Source organism: Pseudophryne corroboree, chromosome 2, assembly GCF_028390025.1.
Source record: "Pseudophryne corroboree isolate aPseCor3 chromosome 2, aPseCor3.hap2, whole genome shotgun sequence".
Lineage (NCBI taxonomy): Eukaryota > Metazoa > Chordata > Amphibia > Anura > Myobatrachidae > Pseudophryne > Pseudophryne corroboree.
The window spans coordinates 123209155-123224481 of NC_086445.1; the positions used below are offsets into that span (position 1 = coordinate 123209155).

The 15327-nt window shown below is 45.9% G+C and overlaps 1 protein-coding gene across 1 annotated transcript in view; it reads left to right on the forward strand.

The window, feature by feature from the left end:
- Positions 1 to 15327, forward strand: part of TNFRSF19 (TNF receptor superfamily member 19) — a 141971-nt gene that overhangs the window by 18575 nt on the left and 108069 nt on the right. The window contains exon 2 of the mRNA XM_063951676.1: positions 2813 to 2914. Within this exon, the coding sequence (XP_063807746.1) occupies positions 2843 to 2914 (72 nt within the window). The 5' untranslated portion in view covers positions 2813 to 2842. The remainder of the gene's footprint in view (positions 1 to 2812; positions 2915 to 15327) is intronic.

A 15327-nucleotide genomic window follows, 5' to 3' on the forward strand; every position in this document is an offset into this window, starting at 1 on the left:
TCGCGGTCGATTCACATATGGTATTGCTTATAATTATCAATAGCTTCTGGAGTGGACTGGCTCCATTTGGGATGTCAATGACTATACAGCATTTTGATCTATACTGTAGTCCATTTTTGTATAGCTTATAAGGTCCATATTCATTAACATCCAGTGCTGGTGGCTGGCAATCATGTGAACAAACAGAAGCAAATCTTGTCCCTCACCATATAACTGACCTAATGAATACATATAAACACAATTTATGTAATTTAATATTTATGTCTAAATAAGAAACTTTTGGCTTAGGGATGCCGTGAAAAAAATTCTGATCTGCTAGGGCTCCGATATTCAAAAAAGTTTAGGAACCACTGTCCTAGAACATTTTCTCTTGGCCGTAGTGTCCATCTAAAACACTGTGGTATATACGACTGTTAAGTTTTGGGTTGTTGTTGTTTTTTTTTGCATTTATGCACCAGCCCCTTACACCCCTTTCACATCGCACTAAAAACCCGGTAGCGGCATATTGCCGTGTCGAAACGGGTCAGTGTGCGATGTGAAAGCTCCTTTTCAGAATTAGCGGGTCGCCTGACCCGGTAATTCAACCCGGTAAAAAAGAAGGGTTATTACCGGGTTGATTACCAGGTCAGGCGCAGTGTGAATGGGAGCCGTTCCGATGCGACACGGTTCCCATTCACAGCATAGGCAGAGGCGGCGCAGGAGATGAGCTCATCTCCCAGTGCCGCCTCCACCCTCGCCCCTGCTGCTGCTGCACCCTCCGCTGCTATGGCAACCGACCCGGTATATATTGCCGGGTCGGAAAGCCAGCAACGGAGCGCAAATGCCGGATCCCACCCGGTAAGTACACGTTTCTCTTACCGGGTAGGATCCGGCATTTGCGATCTGAATGCAGCATAAGTTGACTTCACACGGAAAGAACAGTTCTCCATGCCCCCTGCTTTGCCATCAGTCCTGCCTGTAGGATTTCAAATAAATAAATGAATGGCATCATATCAGCAATGCTTGTAATGTGGTCCCCAGAATAGTCCTTTTGCTAGGGAAAAGGTTAAAGAAAATATGTATAAAGATGGAGCCCTCCTCATCTATCCCTTTCATAGGATTAATTGAGCCAGGGCAATCGGATTTAATCCCCTGCTGTAATGACGTAATCCCCTGCTGTATTGTTCTCTCTGTATTGTATTGCAGCTGAGAACAATAGATGAAAGGCTTATGCTAATAAGCCTTGGTGCACCTAGGCGCAGCAGAGAAGCCTAGATGAGCGAGCCTCCATCTGTACCAAGAGGTGAAGCGTGAAGGGCTCCTATTGTCCTAGTTATTTTCACTGACGTTCTCCTGTAACCTAGATCAACTTTAGCAAATCCTACATGTGCTTTTATCATGTTCATCTCAATCACTGAAGCGATAGATGCAGTTTTTAAACATCGCTACTGCTCTGTGTGATCTGAGCCCGCATAGTAACACGCTATGAAATCTTATCAGCGAGTTTATCTTTCACGTCGCTCTTCTGTATCCATCTCCCTTCACCCTTCACCCCGGTGCAGGTTGATCAGCTACATAAAGCTGTGCGGCCAGTTAGGTATTTCTTCAATGTACATTGAATATTGTTTCAAGCTTTAGAAGAGGAGTTTTTCGTGACACGGTGATGGACACCAGACAGTCCTCCGTGCCGTCACTTGCGGCCCTAAGCTCCTACCTGCTTTATCGGCAGATTTTGGGGGGAATCTTATTCCCCATAAACAGCTTCCTGGGGGTGCATTGCCGTTGCAGCGTCGTGTAATTCGCCCCTTTCTCACCCCCTTCTGGTGCCGGACTCATACATTTTTCATCACAGCCCTATGGGTCTACAAACAAAAATCGGCAAAGTTGTCAGTAATGTAAATGCGGCATAGAGCCACACATACTGGTGCTGCTAATTCATCACGGGTAATTGGGTTCTGCCCTTTATTTGTTATAGCTTGTAACGCTTGTTTAAATTGCCTGCTGATGTGTTAAAACAGATAGGTGTCTCTTTCTTTGATTAAGTATGTTGTTCTAATTTATTTCTGAGATTAAGGGACATACAGTATTTACTAAAGGCCATTTCTGATCAATTTAAAATCGATGCAAATCGATTTCAATCGATGTTGGGTTCCAGGGACTGATATTATTTTTTAAATATTAATACATGTGTGTTTTAGCCCTGGAAGAAATACACTGATTTTAATCAAAATCAACCTTTAGTACATATACCCATAAGGGTATTGATTGACCCATTTGAAGGTTAAAAGGCTCCATGTGTATCAGGTTACATATTAGTATGTAAGATGGCTTTCATTCCACGACCATGATGGTGCAATCGACAGTGGTTCCTGAGGTTGGGCCAGGCTACACTGGGGCCAGAGAAGTCTGCGGAAGGAACCCTAGTGGTGTCACCAGTCTTGTATGGGTTACTCCGTGCATTCCAGTTTCCAGCATAATCTTTTTTTTAAGTGTTTATTTTTGTAATACGTTGCTGTAAAGCAAGATATTTAAGGGAGTTAAGTACACAGCCATCATGGCGACATTAGAATGTCAACATGCTTGTTATGTCAACACTTGAATCTCGTCAAATGTCGACAGTATATGTCAGTGTTAGGCTGTGATTAAGGTGGAGTAAAGCCTTAAATACTGGAAACATGTTTGTCATTAATCACGTTTTAACATGCTCTGATCAATGTCCATGTGCACCATGCTGTTTAATCCTACTGAACATTATAGTTGGTGGTAAATAATATATTATTTATAAAACTGTAATAATTCTAAATGTACTATAAATTTCTGTATTTCCGTCCAGGTGTTGAAGAATTGTGCGGTCATTAGAAAGATGGACTATACAGTACCACAGAAGAAAGGACTATATTGGTTTAAGATGCTGTGGATTATACTGATCTGTTTGGTAAGTAATATGGGGCATAGTTTGTTACATTACATTCATCAAGGTCTCCAGTTTCCTTCTGCGGTGTGAGCCTGAAATTTGCCTTCCAGTGTATACTGTCACATATTACAGGACCCTGTTTATCAGCAGGCGGTGAATAATCGCATACCATCATGTTCAAACACGTCCTGCATAGCTGCGGTGTATCTGCATAACACAGTCAACCACTTCAAAGTCTCCTCATTTAAAGTGAATCCAGATATCATTAACTGCTAAAACGTTTGTGGTTAAAATTAATATACTACAAAGTATACTTGTATGTTATTCATGGCTTGCTGGCAGTTAGTCTCCATTTGTTTTGTTGCCTACTTTGGTTTCATTATTTCAATTAGTATTTTATATTGGGAATGCAATGTTAATAAACCATCAAATTTCCGTTTGATCATGTTGAGGCAGGGAAATCGTTACTCCGATTTGTGAAGTATTGCTAGTCTAACTATGACTTTTTATCATTGTATTAATTAACAACTAAAATAATGGTAATCCAATATTTAGAACAGTTGTTATAACATAACACTTAATTTACATGATTTTTATTTAAATGGTGGTTGTTGTTGTTGTTATTATGATTATTATTGTCATTTATTTATTCATATGGTGCCACATGGGATCCACAGCGCCCAATTACAGAGTAAACAAATAAGCAAACCGTGAAGACAGTGACCTACAGTTCAATACAATATAGGACAAGTACTTGGTATATAAACAGGTATCCGTTCACATGGTCGACCATGTTATGGTCGACAGTCATTAGGTCGGCCACTATTGGTCGACATTGACATGGTCGACATGGACACATGGTCGACACATGAAAATGGTCGACACATGAAAGGTCGACATGAGTTTTTTAACTTTTTTTTCTTTTGGGGAACTTTTCCATACTTTACGATCCACATGGACTACGATTGTAACGGTAAAGTGTGCCGAGCGAAGCGGTAGCGGAGCGAAGGCACCATGCCCGAAGCATGGCGAGCGAAGCGGTGCACTAATTGGGGTTCCCAGTCACTTTACGCAAAAGACGACACCAAAAAAGTAAAAAAAATCATGTCGACCTTTTCATATGTCGACCTTTCATGTGTCGACCATTTTCATGTGTCGACCATGTCAATGTCGACCAATAGTGGTCGACCTAATGACTGTCGACCATAACATGGTCGACCATTCATACCGGAACCATATAAACAGCTGCGTCAGTAAACAGCACTGAAATAAGGATCATGGAGGCAGAAAACCAAAGAATTTGGTGGCATCAAAGGGAATATTGAAAAGAAGATAGGTTAAGTAAGAGACGTAAAAACACATGAGGGCCCTGCTCGTGAGAGCTTACATTCTAGCAGGCATGTCAAACTCATGGTCATGCAGCTGTTGTGAAACTACAGGTTCCAGCATGCTTTACCAACTGATCTGTGGAAGGTATGCTGGCAAAGCATGCTGGGACTTGTAGTTTCACAACAGCTGGAGGGCAACGAGTTTGACATGCCTTTTCTAAAGGTTAATTCAGAAATGACGGAAGTAAAAAAACAAAAACGATTAGAAGTAATCCTTATACCCCAACATTTCGTATCCCGGAACTGGGACACAGGAGCGTGGAAGCAGCAGACTGGGGAAGGTATGTGGTGCAGTAGACATAGAAATGTGGGGCAGATTTATTACGCCTGGTGAAGTAATAAAGTGGAAGGTGATAACGCACCAGCCAATCAGCTCTTACCTTCTATGTTACAGGCTGGGTTTGAAAAATGACAGGAGCTGACTGGCTGGTGCGTTATCACCTTCCAGTTTATCACTTCACCAGGCTTAATAAATCTGCCCCTGTGTCATCACTGCCCCAGGGGGCATGGTTGACAACATCTGAAGTGCTAGACCACCCTGCCCACCTGCAGACACACAATTTTATTGCCACAGGCAATGGGAGGCATCTGTCTTCGTTGCATGTGGCAGAGCGAATATCCTCTGGAATTTAGGGCTAATGTGCCTAAGAACTTTTTTCAAATTATAACTAGAGATGAGCGCCGGAAATTTTTCGGGTTTTGGTTTTGGGTTCGGTTCCGCGGCCGTGTTTTGGGTTCGACCGCGTTTTGGCAAAACCTCACCGAATTTTTTTTGTCGGATTCGGGTGTGTTTTGGATTCGGGTGTTTTTTTCAAAAAACCCTAAAAAACAGCTTAAATCATAGAATTTGGGGGTAATTTTGATCCCAAAGTATTATTAACCTCAAAAAACATAATTTACACTCATTTTCAGCCTATTCTGAACACATCACACCTCACAATATTATTTTTAGTCCTAAAATTTGCACCGAGGTCGCTGTGTGAGTAAGATAAGCGACCCTAGTGGCCGACACAAACACCGGGCCCATCTAGGAGTGGCACTGCAGTGTCACGCAGGATGTCCCTTCCAAAAAACCCTCCCCAAACAGCACATGACGCAAAGAAAAAAAGAGGCGCAATGAGGTAGCTGACTGTGTGAGTAAGATTAGCGACCCTAGTGGCCGACACAAACACCGGGCACATCTAGGAGTGGCACTGCAGTGTCACGCAGGATGTCCCTTCCAAAAAACCCTCCCCAAACAGCACATGACGCAAAGAAAAAAAGAGGCGCAATGAGGTAGCTGTGTGAGTAAGATTAGCGACCCTAGTGGCCGACACAAACACCGGGCCCATCTAGGAGTGGCACTGCAGTGTCACGCAGGATGTCCCTTCCAAAAAACCCTCCCCAATCAGCACATGATGCAAAGAAAAAGAAAAGAAAAAAGAGGTGCAAGATGGAATTATCCTTGGGCCCTCCCACCCACCCTTATGTTGTATAAACAAAACAGGACATGCACACTTTAACCAACCCATCATTTCAGTGACAGGGTCTGCCACACGACTGTGACTGATATGACGGGTTGGTTTGGACCCCCCCCAAAAAAGAAGCAATTAATCTCTCCTTGCACAAACTGGCTCTACAGAGGCAAGATGTCCACCTCATCTTCACCCTCCGATATATCACCGTGTACATCCCCCTCCTCACAGATTATCAATTCGTCCCCACTGGAATCCACCATCTCAGCTCCCTGTGTACTTTGTGGAGGCAATTGCTGCTGGTCAATGTCTCCGCGGAGGAATTGATTATAATTCATTTTAATGAACATCATCTTCTCCACATTTTCTGGATGTAACCTCGTACGCCGATTGCTGACAAGGTGAGCGGCGGCACTAAACACTCTTTCGGAGTACACACTTGTGGGAGGGCAACTTAGGTAGAATAAAGCCAGTTTGTGCAAGGGCCTCCAAATTGCCTCTTTTTCCTGCCAGTATAAGTACGGACTGTGTGACGTGCCTACTTGGATGCGGTCACTCATATAATCCTCCACCATTCTATCAATGTTGAGAGAATCATATGCAGTGACAGTAGACGACATGTCCGTAATCGTTGTCAGGTCCTTCAGTCCGGACCAGATGTCAGCATCAGCAGTCGCTCCAGACTGCCCTGCATCACCGCCAGCGGGTGGGCTCGGAATTCTGAGCCTTTTCCTCGCACCCCCAGTTGCGGGAGAATGTGAAGGAGGAGATGTTGACAGGTCGCGTTCCGCTTAACTTGACAATTTTGTCACCAGCAGGTCTTTCAACCCCAGCAGACCTGTGTCTGCCGGAAAGAGAGATCCAAGGTAGGCTTTAAATCTAGGATCGAGCACGGTGGCCAAAATGTAGTGCTCTGATTTCAACAGATTGACCACCCGTGAATCCTTGTTAAGCGAATTAAGGGCTGCATCCACAAGTCCCACATGCCTAGCGGAATCGCTCCGTGTTAGCTCCTTCTTCAATGCCTCCAGCTTCTTCTGCAAAAGCCTGATGAGGGGAATGACCTGACTCAGGCTGGCAGTGTCTGAACTGACTTCACGTGTGGCAAGTTCAAAGGGCATCAGAACCTTGCACAACGTTGAAATCATTCTCCACTGCACTTGAGACAGGTGCATTCCATCTCCTATATCGTGCTCAATTGTATAGGCTTGAATGGCCTTTTGCTGCTCCTCCAACCTCTGAAGCATATAGAGGGTTGAATTCCACCTCGTTACCACTTCTTGCTTCAGATGATGGCAGGGCAGGTTCAGTAGTTTTTGGTGGTGCTCCAGTCTTCTGTACGTGGTGCCTGTACGCCGAAAGTGTCCCGCAATTTTTCTGGCCACCGACAGCATCTCTTGCACGCCCCTGTCGTTTTTTAAAAAATTCTGCACCACCAAATTCAAGGTATGTGCAAAACATGGGACGTGCTGGAATTTGCCCATATTTAATGCACACACAATATTGCTGGCGTTGTCCGATGCCACAAATCCACAGGAGAGTCCAATTGGGGTAAGCCATTCCGCGATGATCTTCCTCAGTTGCCGTAAGAGGTTTTCAGCTGTGTGCGTATTCTGGAAAGCGGTGATACAAAGCGTAGCCTGCCTAGGAAAGAGTTGGCGTTTGCGAGATGCTGCTACTGGTGCCGCCGCTGCTGTTCTTGCGGCGGGAGTCCATACATCTACCCAGTGGGCTGTCACAGTCATATAGTCCTGACCCTGCCCTGCTCCACTTGTCCACATGTCCGTGGTTAAGTGGACATTGGGTACAACTGCATTTTTTAGGACACTGGTGAGTCTTTTTCTGACGTCCGTGTACATTCTCGGTATCGCCTGCCTAGAGAAGTGGAACCTAGATGGTATTTGGTAACGGGGGCACACTGCCTCAATAAATTGTCTAGTTCCCTGTGAACTAACGGCGGATACCGGACGCACGTCTAACACCAACATAGTTGTCAAGGACTCAGTTATCCGCTTTGCAGTAGGATGACTGCTGTGATATTTCATCTTCCTCGCAAAGGACTGTTGAACAGTCAATTGCTTACTGGAAGTAGTACAAGTGGGCTTACGACTTCCCCTCTGGGATGACCATCGACTCCCAGCGGCAACAACAGCAGCGCCAGCAGCAGTAGGCGTTACACGCAAGGATGCATCGGAGGAATCCCAGGCAGGAGAGGACTCGTCAGACTTGCCAGTGACATGGCCTGCAGGACTATTGGCATTCCTGGGGAAGGAGGAAATTGACACTGAGGGAGTTGGTGGGGTGGTTTGCGTGAGCTTGGTTACAAGAGGAAGGGATTTACTGGTCAGTGGACTGCTTCCGCTGTCACCCAAAGTTTTTGAACTTGTCACTGACTTATTATGAATGCGCTGCAGGTGACGTATAAGGGAGGATGTTCCGAGGTGGTTAACGTCCTTACCCCTACTTATTACAGCTTGACAAAGGGAACACACGGCTTGACACCTGTTGTCCGCATTTCTGGTGAAATACCTCCACACCGAAGAGCTGATTTTTTTGGTATTTTCACCTGGCATGTCAACGGCCATATTCCTCCCACGGACAACAGGTGTCTCCCCGGGTGCCTGACTTAAACAAACCACCTCACCATCAGAATCCTCCTGGTCAATTTCCTCCCCAGCGCCAGCAACACCCATATCCTCCTCATCCTGGTGTACTTCAACACTGACATCTTCAATCTGACTATCAGGAACTGGACTGCGGGTGCTCCTTCCAGCACTTGCAGGGGGCATGCAAATAGTGGAAGGCGCATGCTCTTCACGTCCAGTGTTGGGAAGGTCAGGCATCGCAAACGACACAATTGGACTCTCCTTGTGGATTTGGGATTTCAAAGAACGCACAGTTCTTTGCGGTGCTTTTGCCAGCTTGAGTCTTTTCAGTTTTCTAGCGAGAGGCTGAGTGCTTCCATCCTCATGTGAAGCTGAACCACTAGCCATGAACATAGGCCAGGGCCTCAGCCGTTCCTTGCCACTCCGTGTGGTAAATGGCATATTGGCAAGTTTACGCTTCTCCGACGACAATTTTATTTTAGGTTTTGGAGTCCTTTTTTTTCTGATATTTGGTGTTTTGGATTTGACATGCTCTGTACTATGACATTGGGCATCGGCCTTGGCAGACGACGTTGCTGGCATTTCATCGTCTCGGCCATGACTAGTGGCAGCAGCTTCAGCACGAGGTGGAAGTGGATCTTGATCTTTCCCTAATTTTGGAACCTCAACTTTTTTGTTCTCCATATTTTATAGGCAGAACTAAAAGGCACCTCAGGTAAACAATGGAGATGGATGGATTGGATACTAGTATACAATTATGGACGGACTGCCACGGTTAGGTGGTATAAAAAAACCACGGTTGGGTGGTATATATTATAATAATAATACAATTATGGATGGACGGACTGCCTGCCGACTGCCGACACAGAGGTAGCCACAGCCGTGAACTACCGCACTGTACACTGGTTGATAAAGAGATAGTAGTATACTCGTAACAACTAGTATGACACTATGACGACGGTATAAAGAATGAAAAAAAAAACACGGTTAGGTGGTATATATTATAATAATAATACAATTATGGATGGACGGACTGCCTGCCGACTGCCGACACAGAGGTAGCCACAGCCGTGAACTACCGCACTGTACACTGGTTGATAAAGAGATAGTAGTATACTCGTAACAACTAGTATGACACTATGACGACGGTATAAAGAATGAAAAAAAAACCACGGTTAGGTGGTATATATTATAATAATAATACAATTATGGATGGACGGACTGCCTGCCGACTGCCGACACAGAGGTAGCCACAGCCGTGAACTACCGCACTGTACACTGGTTGATAAAGAGATAGTAGTATACTCGTAACAACTAGTATGACACTATGACGACGGTATAAAGAAAGAAAAAAAAATACCACAGTTAGGTGGTATATATTATAATAATAATACAATTATGGATGGACGGACTGCCTGCCGACTGCCGACACAGAGGTAGCCACAGCCGTGAACTACCGCACTGTACACTGGTTGATAAAGAGATAGTAGTATACTCGTAACAACTAGTATGACACTATGACGACGGTATAAAGAATGAAAAAAAAACCACGGTTAGGTGGTATATATTATAATAATAATACAATTACGGATGGACGGACTGCCTGCCGACTGCCGACACAGAGGTAGCCACAGCCGTGAACTACCGCACTGTACACTGGTTGATAAAGAGACAGTAGTATACTCGTAACAACTAGTATGACACTATGACGACGGTATAAAGAATGAAAAAAAAACCACGGTTAGGTGGTATATATTATAATAATAATACAATTATGGATGGACGGACTGCCTGCCGACTGCCGACACAGAGGTAGCCACAGCCGTGAACTACCGCACTGTACACTGGTTGATAAAGAGATAGTAGTATACTCGTAACAACTAGTATGACACTATGACGACGGTATAAAGAATGAAAAAAAAACCACGGTTAGGTGGTATATATTATAATAATAATACAATTATGGATGGACGGACTGCCTGCCGACTGCCGACACAGAGGTAGCCACAGCCGTGAACTACCGCACTGTACACTGGTTGATAAAGAGATAGTAGTATACTCGTAACAACTAGTATGACACTATGACGACGGTATAAAGAATGAAAAAAAAACCACGGTTAGGTGGTATATATTATAATAATAATACAATTATGGATGGACGGACTGCCTGCCGACTGCCGACACAGAGGTAGCCACAGCCGTGAACTACCGCACTGTACACTGGTTGATAAAGAGATAGTAGTATACTCGTAACAACTAGTATGACACTATGACGACGGTATAAAGAAAGAAAAAAAAATACCACGGTTAGGTGGTATATATTGTAATACAATTATGGATGGACGGACTGCCTGCCGAGTTCCGACTGCCGACACAGAGGTAGCCACAGCCGTGAACTACCGCACTGTACTGTGTCTGCTGCTAATATAGACTGGTTGATAAAGAGATAGTATACAATACATACAACAATATACTACTATACTGGTGGTCAGGCACTGGTCACCACTAGTCACACTGGCAGTGGCACTCCTGCAGCAAAAGTGTGCACTGTTTAATTTTAAATTAATATAATATTATGTACTCCTGGGGGCTCCTGCTATAACAACCTGCAGTGCTCCCCAGTCTCCCCCACAATTATTATAAGCTTTGCCTTTTATACATTGATGTGCAGCACACTGGGCTGAGCTGAGTGCACACAGACTGAGTCACACTGTGTGACTGGCTGCTGCTGTGTATCGTTTTTTTTCAGGCAGAGAACGGATATAGCAGAGAACGGATATATTATATTAAAATAAATAAAAGTTAACTAACAACAACTGCACTGGTCACTGTGGTAAACTCTGTCTGACTCTGCACAATCTCTCTCTCTCTTCTAATCTAATTTCTAATGGAGAGGACGCCAGCCACGTCCTCTCCCTATCAATCTCAATGCACGTGTGAAAATGGCGGCGACGCGCGGCTCCTTATATAGAATCCGAGTCTCGCGAGAATCCGACAGCGTCATGATGACGTTCGGGCGCGCTCGGGTTAACCGAGCAAGGCGGGAGGATCCGAGTCTGCTCGGACCCGTGAAAAAAACATGAAGTTCGTGCGGGTTCGGATTCAGAGAAACCGAACCCGCTCATCTCTAATTATAACTGTCCGAGAGAGATTGGGACAGTTGGGAGGTATCCAGTAGTATCCTTGAGAAAAGGCGTTTTAGAAAGATGGTCGCTCTATCTTGCATCACTTTGGAATAAGGCATTAAAGAGGGCAGTTTGACAACTTAAGTGCTTGATTTCTACATAATATTAAAGATCTGTGTAGAATGGTGAATTCAAAATGACATGACTAAGGAAATAATAACTAAAGAGCCCTATTTAAGTTGGGAGATTTATCAAAACTCGGAGAAAGATAAAGTGGAGAGAGATAAAGTACCAACCAAACTTTGTACTGTTATCTTACGGGCTAGTGGGCATAGCCAATTGCAAGTTAGTGCGGAAAGAGCAACACTTTACGGCAGCTCAGACTCGCGCAAGTTTTGTTTGCAGCACCATAGGGCTGCATAGAAAATTGTGCGAATTCAGGGGGAGAGTGGGCCGCGAGGAGTGCGAGATGTGGTTTCTTTGCCGGCGTTTCAATGCCGCTGCAACGGTAATTTGCACCCTTCACCCGCAATTGGATTCTTTCCTATATTTGAAAAATGACAGGAACTGATTGGTTGGTACTTTCTCTCTCCAAGCTTTGATAAATCTCCCCCTTATTTAGTGACTATTGGCTCTGGAACAGGTCTTCATTTGTTTGTGAGTGGAAAAAGAGGAAAGTCAGGCCTGTCACCTATTGGTGCATTTTACCACAATATACGCTATGAAAATTCCAATGTTTACTTGTGGAATTATATATATATATATGGGCACTTTAAGAAAGACTTTAGGTATGGGTGTGCACTGGCTCCTCCCTCTATGCCCCTCCTCCAGACCTCAGTTTACTACTGTGCCCAGAGGAGACTGGGTGCATTACAGGGAGCTCTCCTGAGTTTCCTGAAAGAAAGTATTTTGTTAGGTTTTTTATTTTCAGGGAGCCTGCTGGCAACAGGCTCCCTGCATCGAGGGACTGAGGGGAGAGAAGCAGACCTACTTCTGTGAGTTTCAAGGCTCTGCTTCTTAGGCTACTGGACACCATTAGCTCCAGAGGGAGTCGGAACACAGGTCTCACCCTGGATTTCGTCCCGGAGCCGCGCCGCCGTTCTCCTCACAGAGCCAGAAGATAGAAGCCGGGTGAGTATGAGAAGAAAGAAGACTTCAGAGGCGGCAGAAGACTTCAGATCTTCACTGAGGTAACGCACAGCAGTAAAGCTGTGCGCCATTGCTCCCACACAGCACACACAAACGGCAGTCTCTGTAAGGGTGCAGGGCGCAGGGGGGCTCCCTGGGCAGCAATAAAACCTCTTTTCTCTGACGTCCTAGTGGATGCTGGGACTCCGTCAGGACCATGGGGATTAGCGGCTCCGCAGGAGACAGGGCACAAAAATAAAAGCTTTAGGACTAGGTGGTGTGCACTGGCTCCTCCCCCTATGACCCTCCTCCAAGCCTCAGTTAGGTTTTTGTGCCCGTCCGAGCAGGGTGCAATCTAGGTGGCTCTCCTAAAGAGCTGCTTAGAAAAAGTTATTAGGTTTTTTATTTTCAGTGAGTCCTGCTGGCAACAGGCTCACTGCAACGAGGGACTTAGGGGAGAAGAAGTGAACTCACCTGCGTGCAGGATGGATTGGCTTCTTAGGCTACTGGACACCATTAGCTCCAGAGGGATCGAACACAGGCCCAGCCATGGAGTCCGGTCCCGGAGCCGCGCCGCCGACCCCCTTGCAGATGCCGAAAAGTGAAGAGGTCCAGAAACCGGCGGCAGAAGACTTTTCAGTCTTCATGAGGTAGCGCACAGCACTGCAGCTGTGCGCCATTGTTGTCAGCACACTTCACACCAGCGGTCACTGAGGGTGCAGGGCGCTGGGGGGGGGCGCCCTGGGCAGCAATGATAATACCTTGTTCTGGCTAAAAATACATCACATATAACCCCTGGGGCTATATGGATGTATTTAACCCCTGCCAGGTCTCACAAACACCGGGAGAAGAGCCCGCCGAAATAGGGGGCGGGGCTTATCTCCTCAGCACACAGCGCCATTTTCCTGCACAGCTCCGCTGCGAGGAAGGCTCCCAGGACTCTCCCCTGCACTGCACTACAGAAACAGGGTAAAAAAACAGAGAGGGGGGGCACTTTTTTGGCGATATTGTTATATTAAGCTGCTATAAAGGAAACAACACTTCTGTAGGGTTGTTCCTATATATTTATAGCGCTTGGGTGTGTGCTGGCAAACTCTCCCTCTGTCTCCCCAAAGGGCTAGTGGGGTCCTGTCTTCGATAAGAGCATTCCCTGTGTGTCTGCTGTGTGTCGGTACGTGTGTGTCGACATGTATGAGGACGATGTTGGTGTGGAGGCGGAGCAATTGCCGGTAATGGTGATGTCACCCCCTAGGGAGTCGACACCGGAATGGATGGCTTTGTTTATGGAATTACGTGATAATGTCAGCACGTTACAAAAATCAGTTGACGACATGAGACGGCCGGCAAACCAGTTAGTACCTGTCCAGGCGTCTCAGACACCGTCAGGGGCTGTAAAACGCCCTTTACCTCAGTCGGTCGACACAGACCCAGACACCGAATCTAGTGTCGACGGTGAAGAAACAAACGTATTTTCCAGTAGGGCCACACGTTATATGATCACGGCAATGAAGGAGGCTTTGCATATCTCTGATACTGCAAGTACCACAAAAAGGGGTATTATGTGGGGTCTGAAAAAACTACCTGTAGTTTTTCCTGAATCAGAGGAATTGAATGAAGTGTGTGATGAAGCGTGGGTTAACCCCGATAGAAAACTGCTAATTTCAAAGAAGTTATTGGCATTATATCCTTTCCCGCCAGAGGTTAGGGCGCGCTGGGAAACACCCCCTAGGGTGGATAAGGCACTCACACGCTTATCAAAACAAGTGGCGTTACCGTCTCCTGAAACGGCCGCCCTCAAGGATCCAGCTGATAGGAGGCTGGAAACTACCCTGAAAAGTATATACACTCATACTGGTGTTATACTGCGACCAGCCATCGCCTCTGCATGGATGTGCAGTGCTGGGGTGGTTTGGTCGGATTCCCTGACTGAAAATATTGATACCCTGGATAGGGACAGTATTTTATTGACTATAGAGCAATTAAAGGATGCTTTTCTTTATATGCGAGATGCTCAGAGGGATATTTGCACTCTGACATCGAGAGTAAGTGCGATGTCCATATCTGCCAGAAGAAGTTATGGACGCGACAGTGGTCAGGTGATGCGGATTCCAAACGGCATATGGAAGTATTGCCGTATAAAGGGGAGGAATTATTTGGGGTCGGTCTATCGGATTTGGTGGCCACGGCAACAGCCGGGAAATCCACCTTTTTACCTCAGGTCCCCTCCCAACAGAAAAAGACACCGTCTTTTCAGCCGCAGTCCTTTCGTTCCTATAAGAACAAGCGGGCAAAAGGACAGTCATATCTGCCCCGAGGCAAAGGAAAGGGTAAGAGAGTGCACCAAGCAGCTCCCTCCCAGGAGCAGAAGCCCTCCCCGGCTTCTGCAAAGCCCTCAGCATGACGTTGGGGCTTTACAAGCGGACTCAGGGGCGGTGGGGGGTCGACTCAAGAATTTCAGCGCACAGTGGGCTCACTCACAGGTGGACCCCTGGATCCTGCAGGTAGTATCTCAGGGTTACAGGTTGGAATTCGAGAAGTCTCCCCCTCGCCGGTTCCTAAAGTCTGCTCTGCCAACGTCTCCCTCAGACAGGGCGACGGTATTGGAAGCCATTCACAAGCTGTGTTCTCAGCAGGTGATAGTCAAGGTACCCCTCCTACAACAGGGAAAGGGGTATTATTCCACACTATTTGTGGTACCGAATCTGAAATCTTTGAACCTGTACATACAAAAAT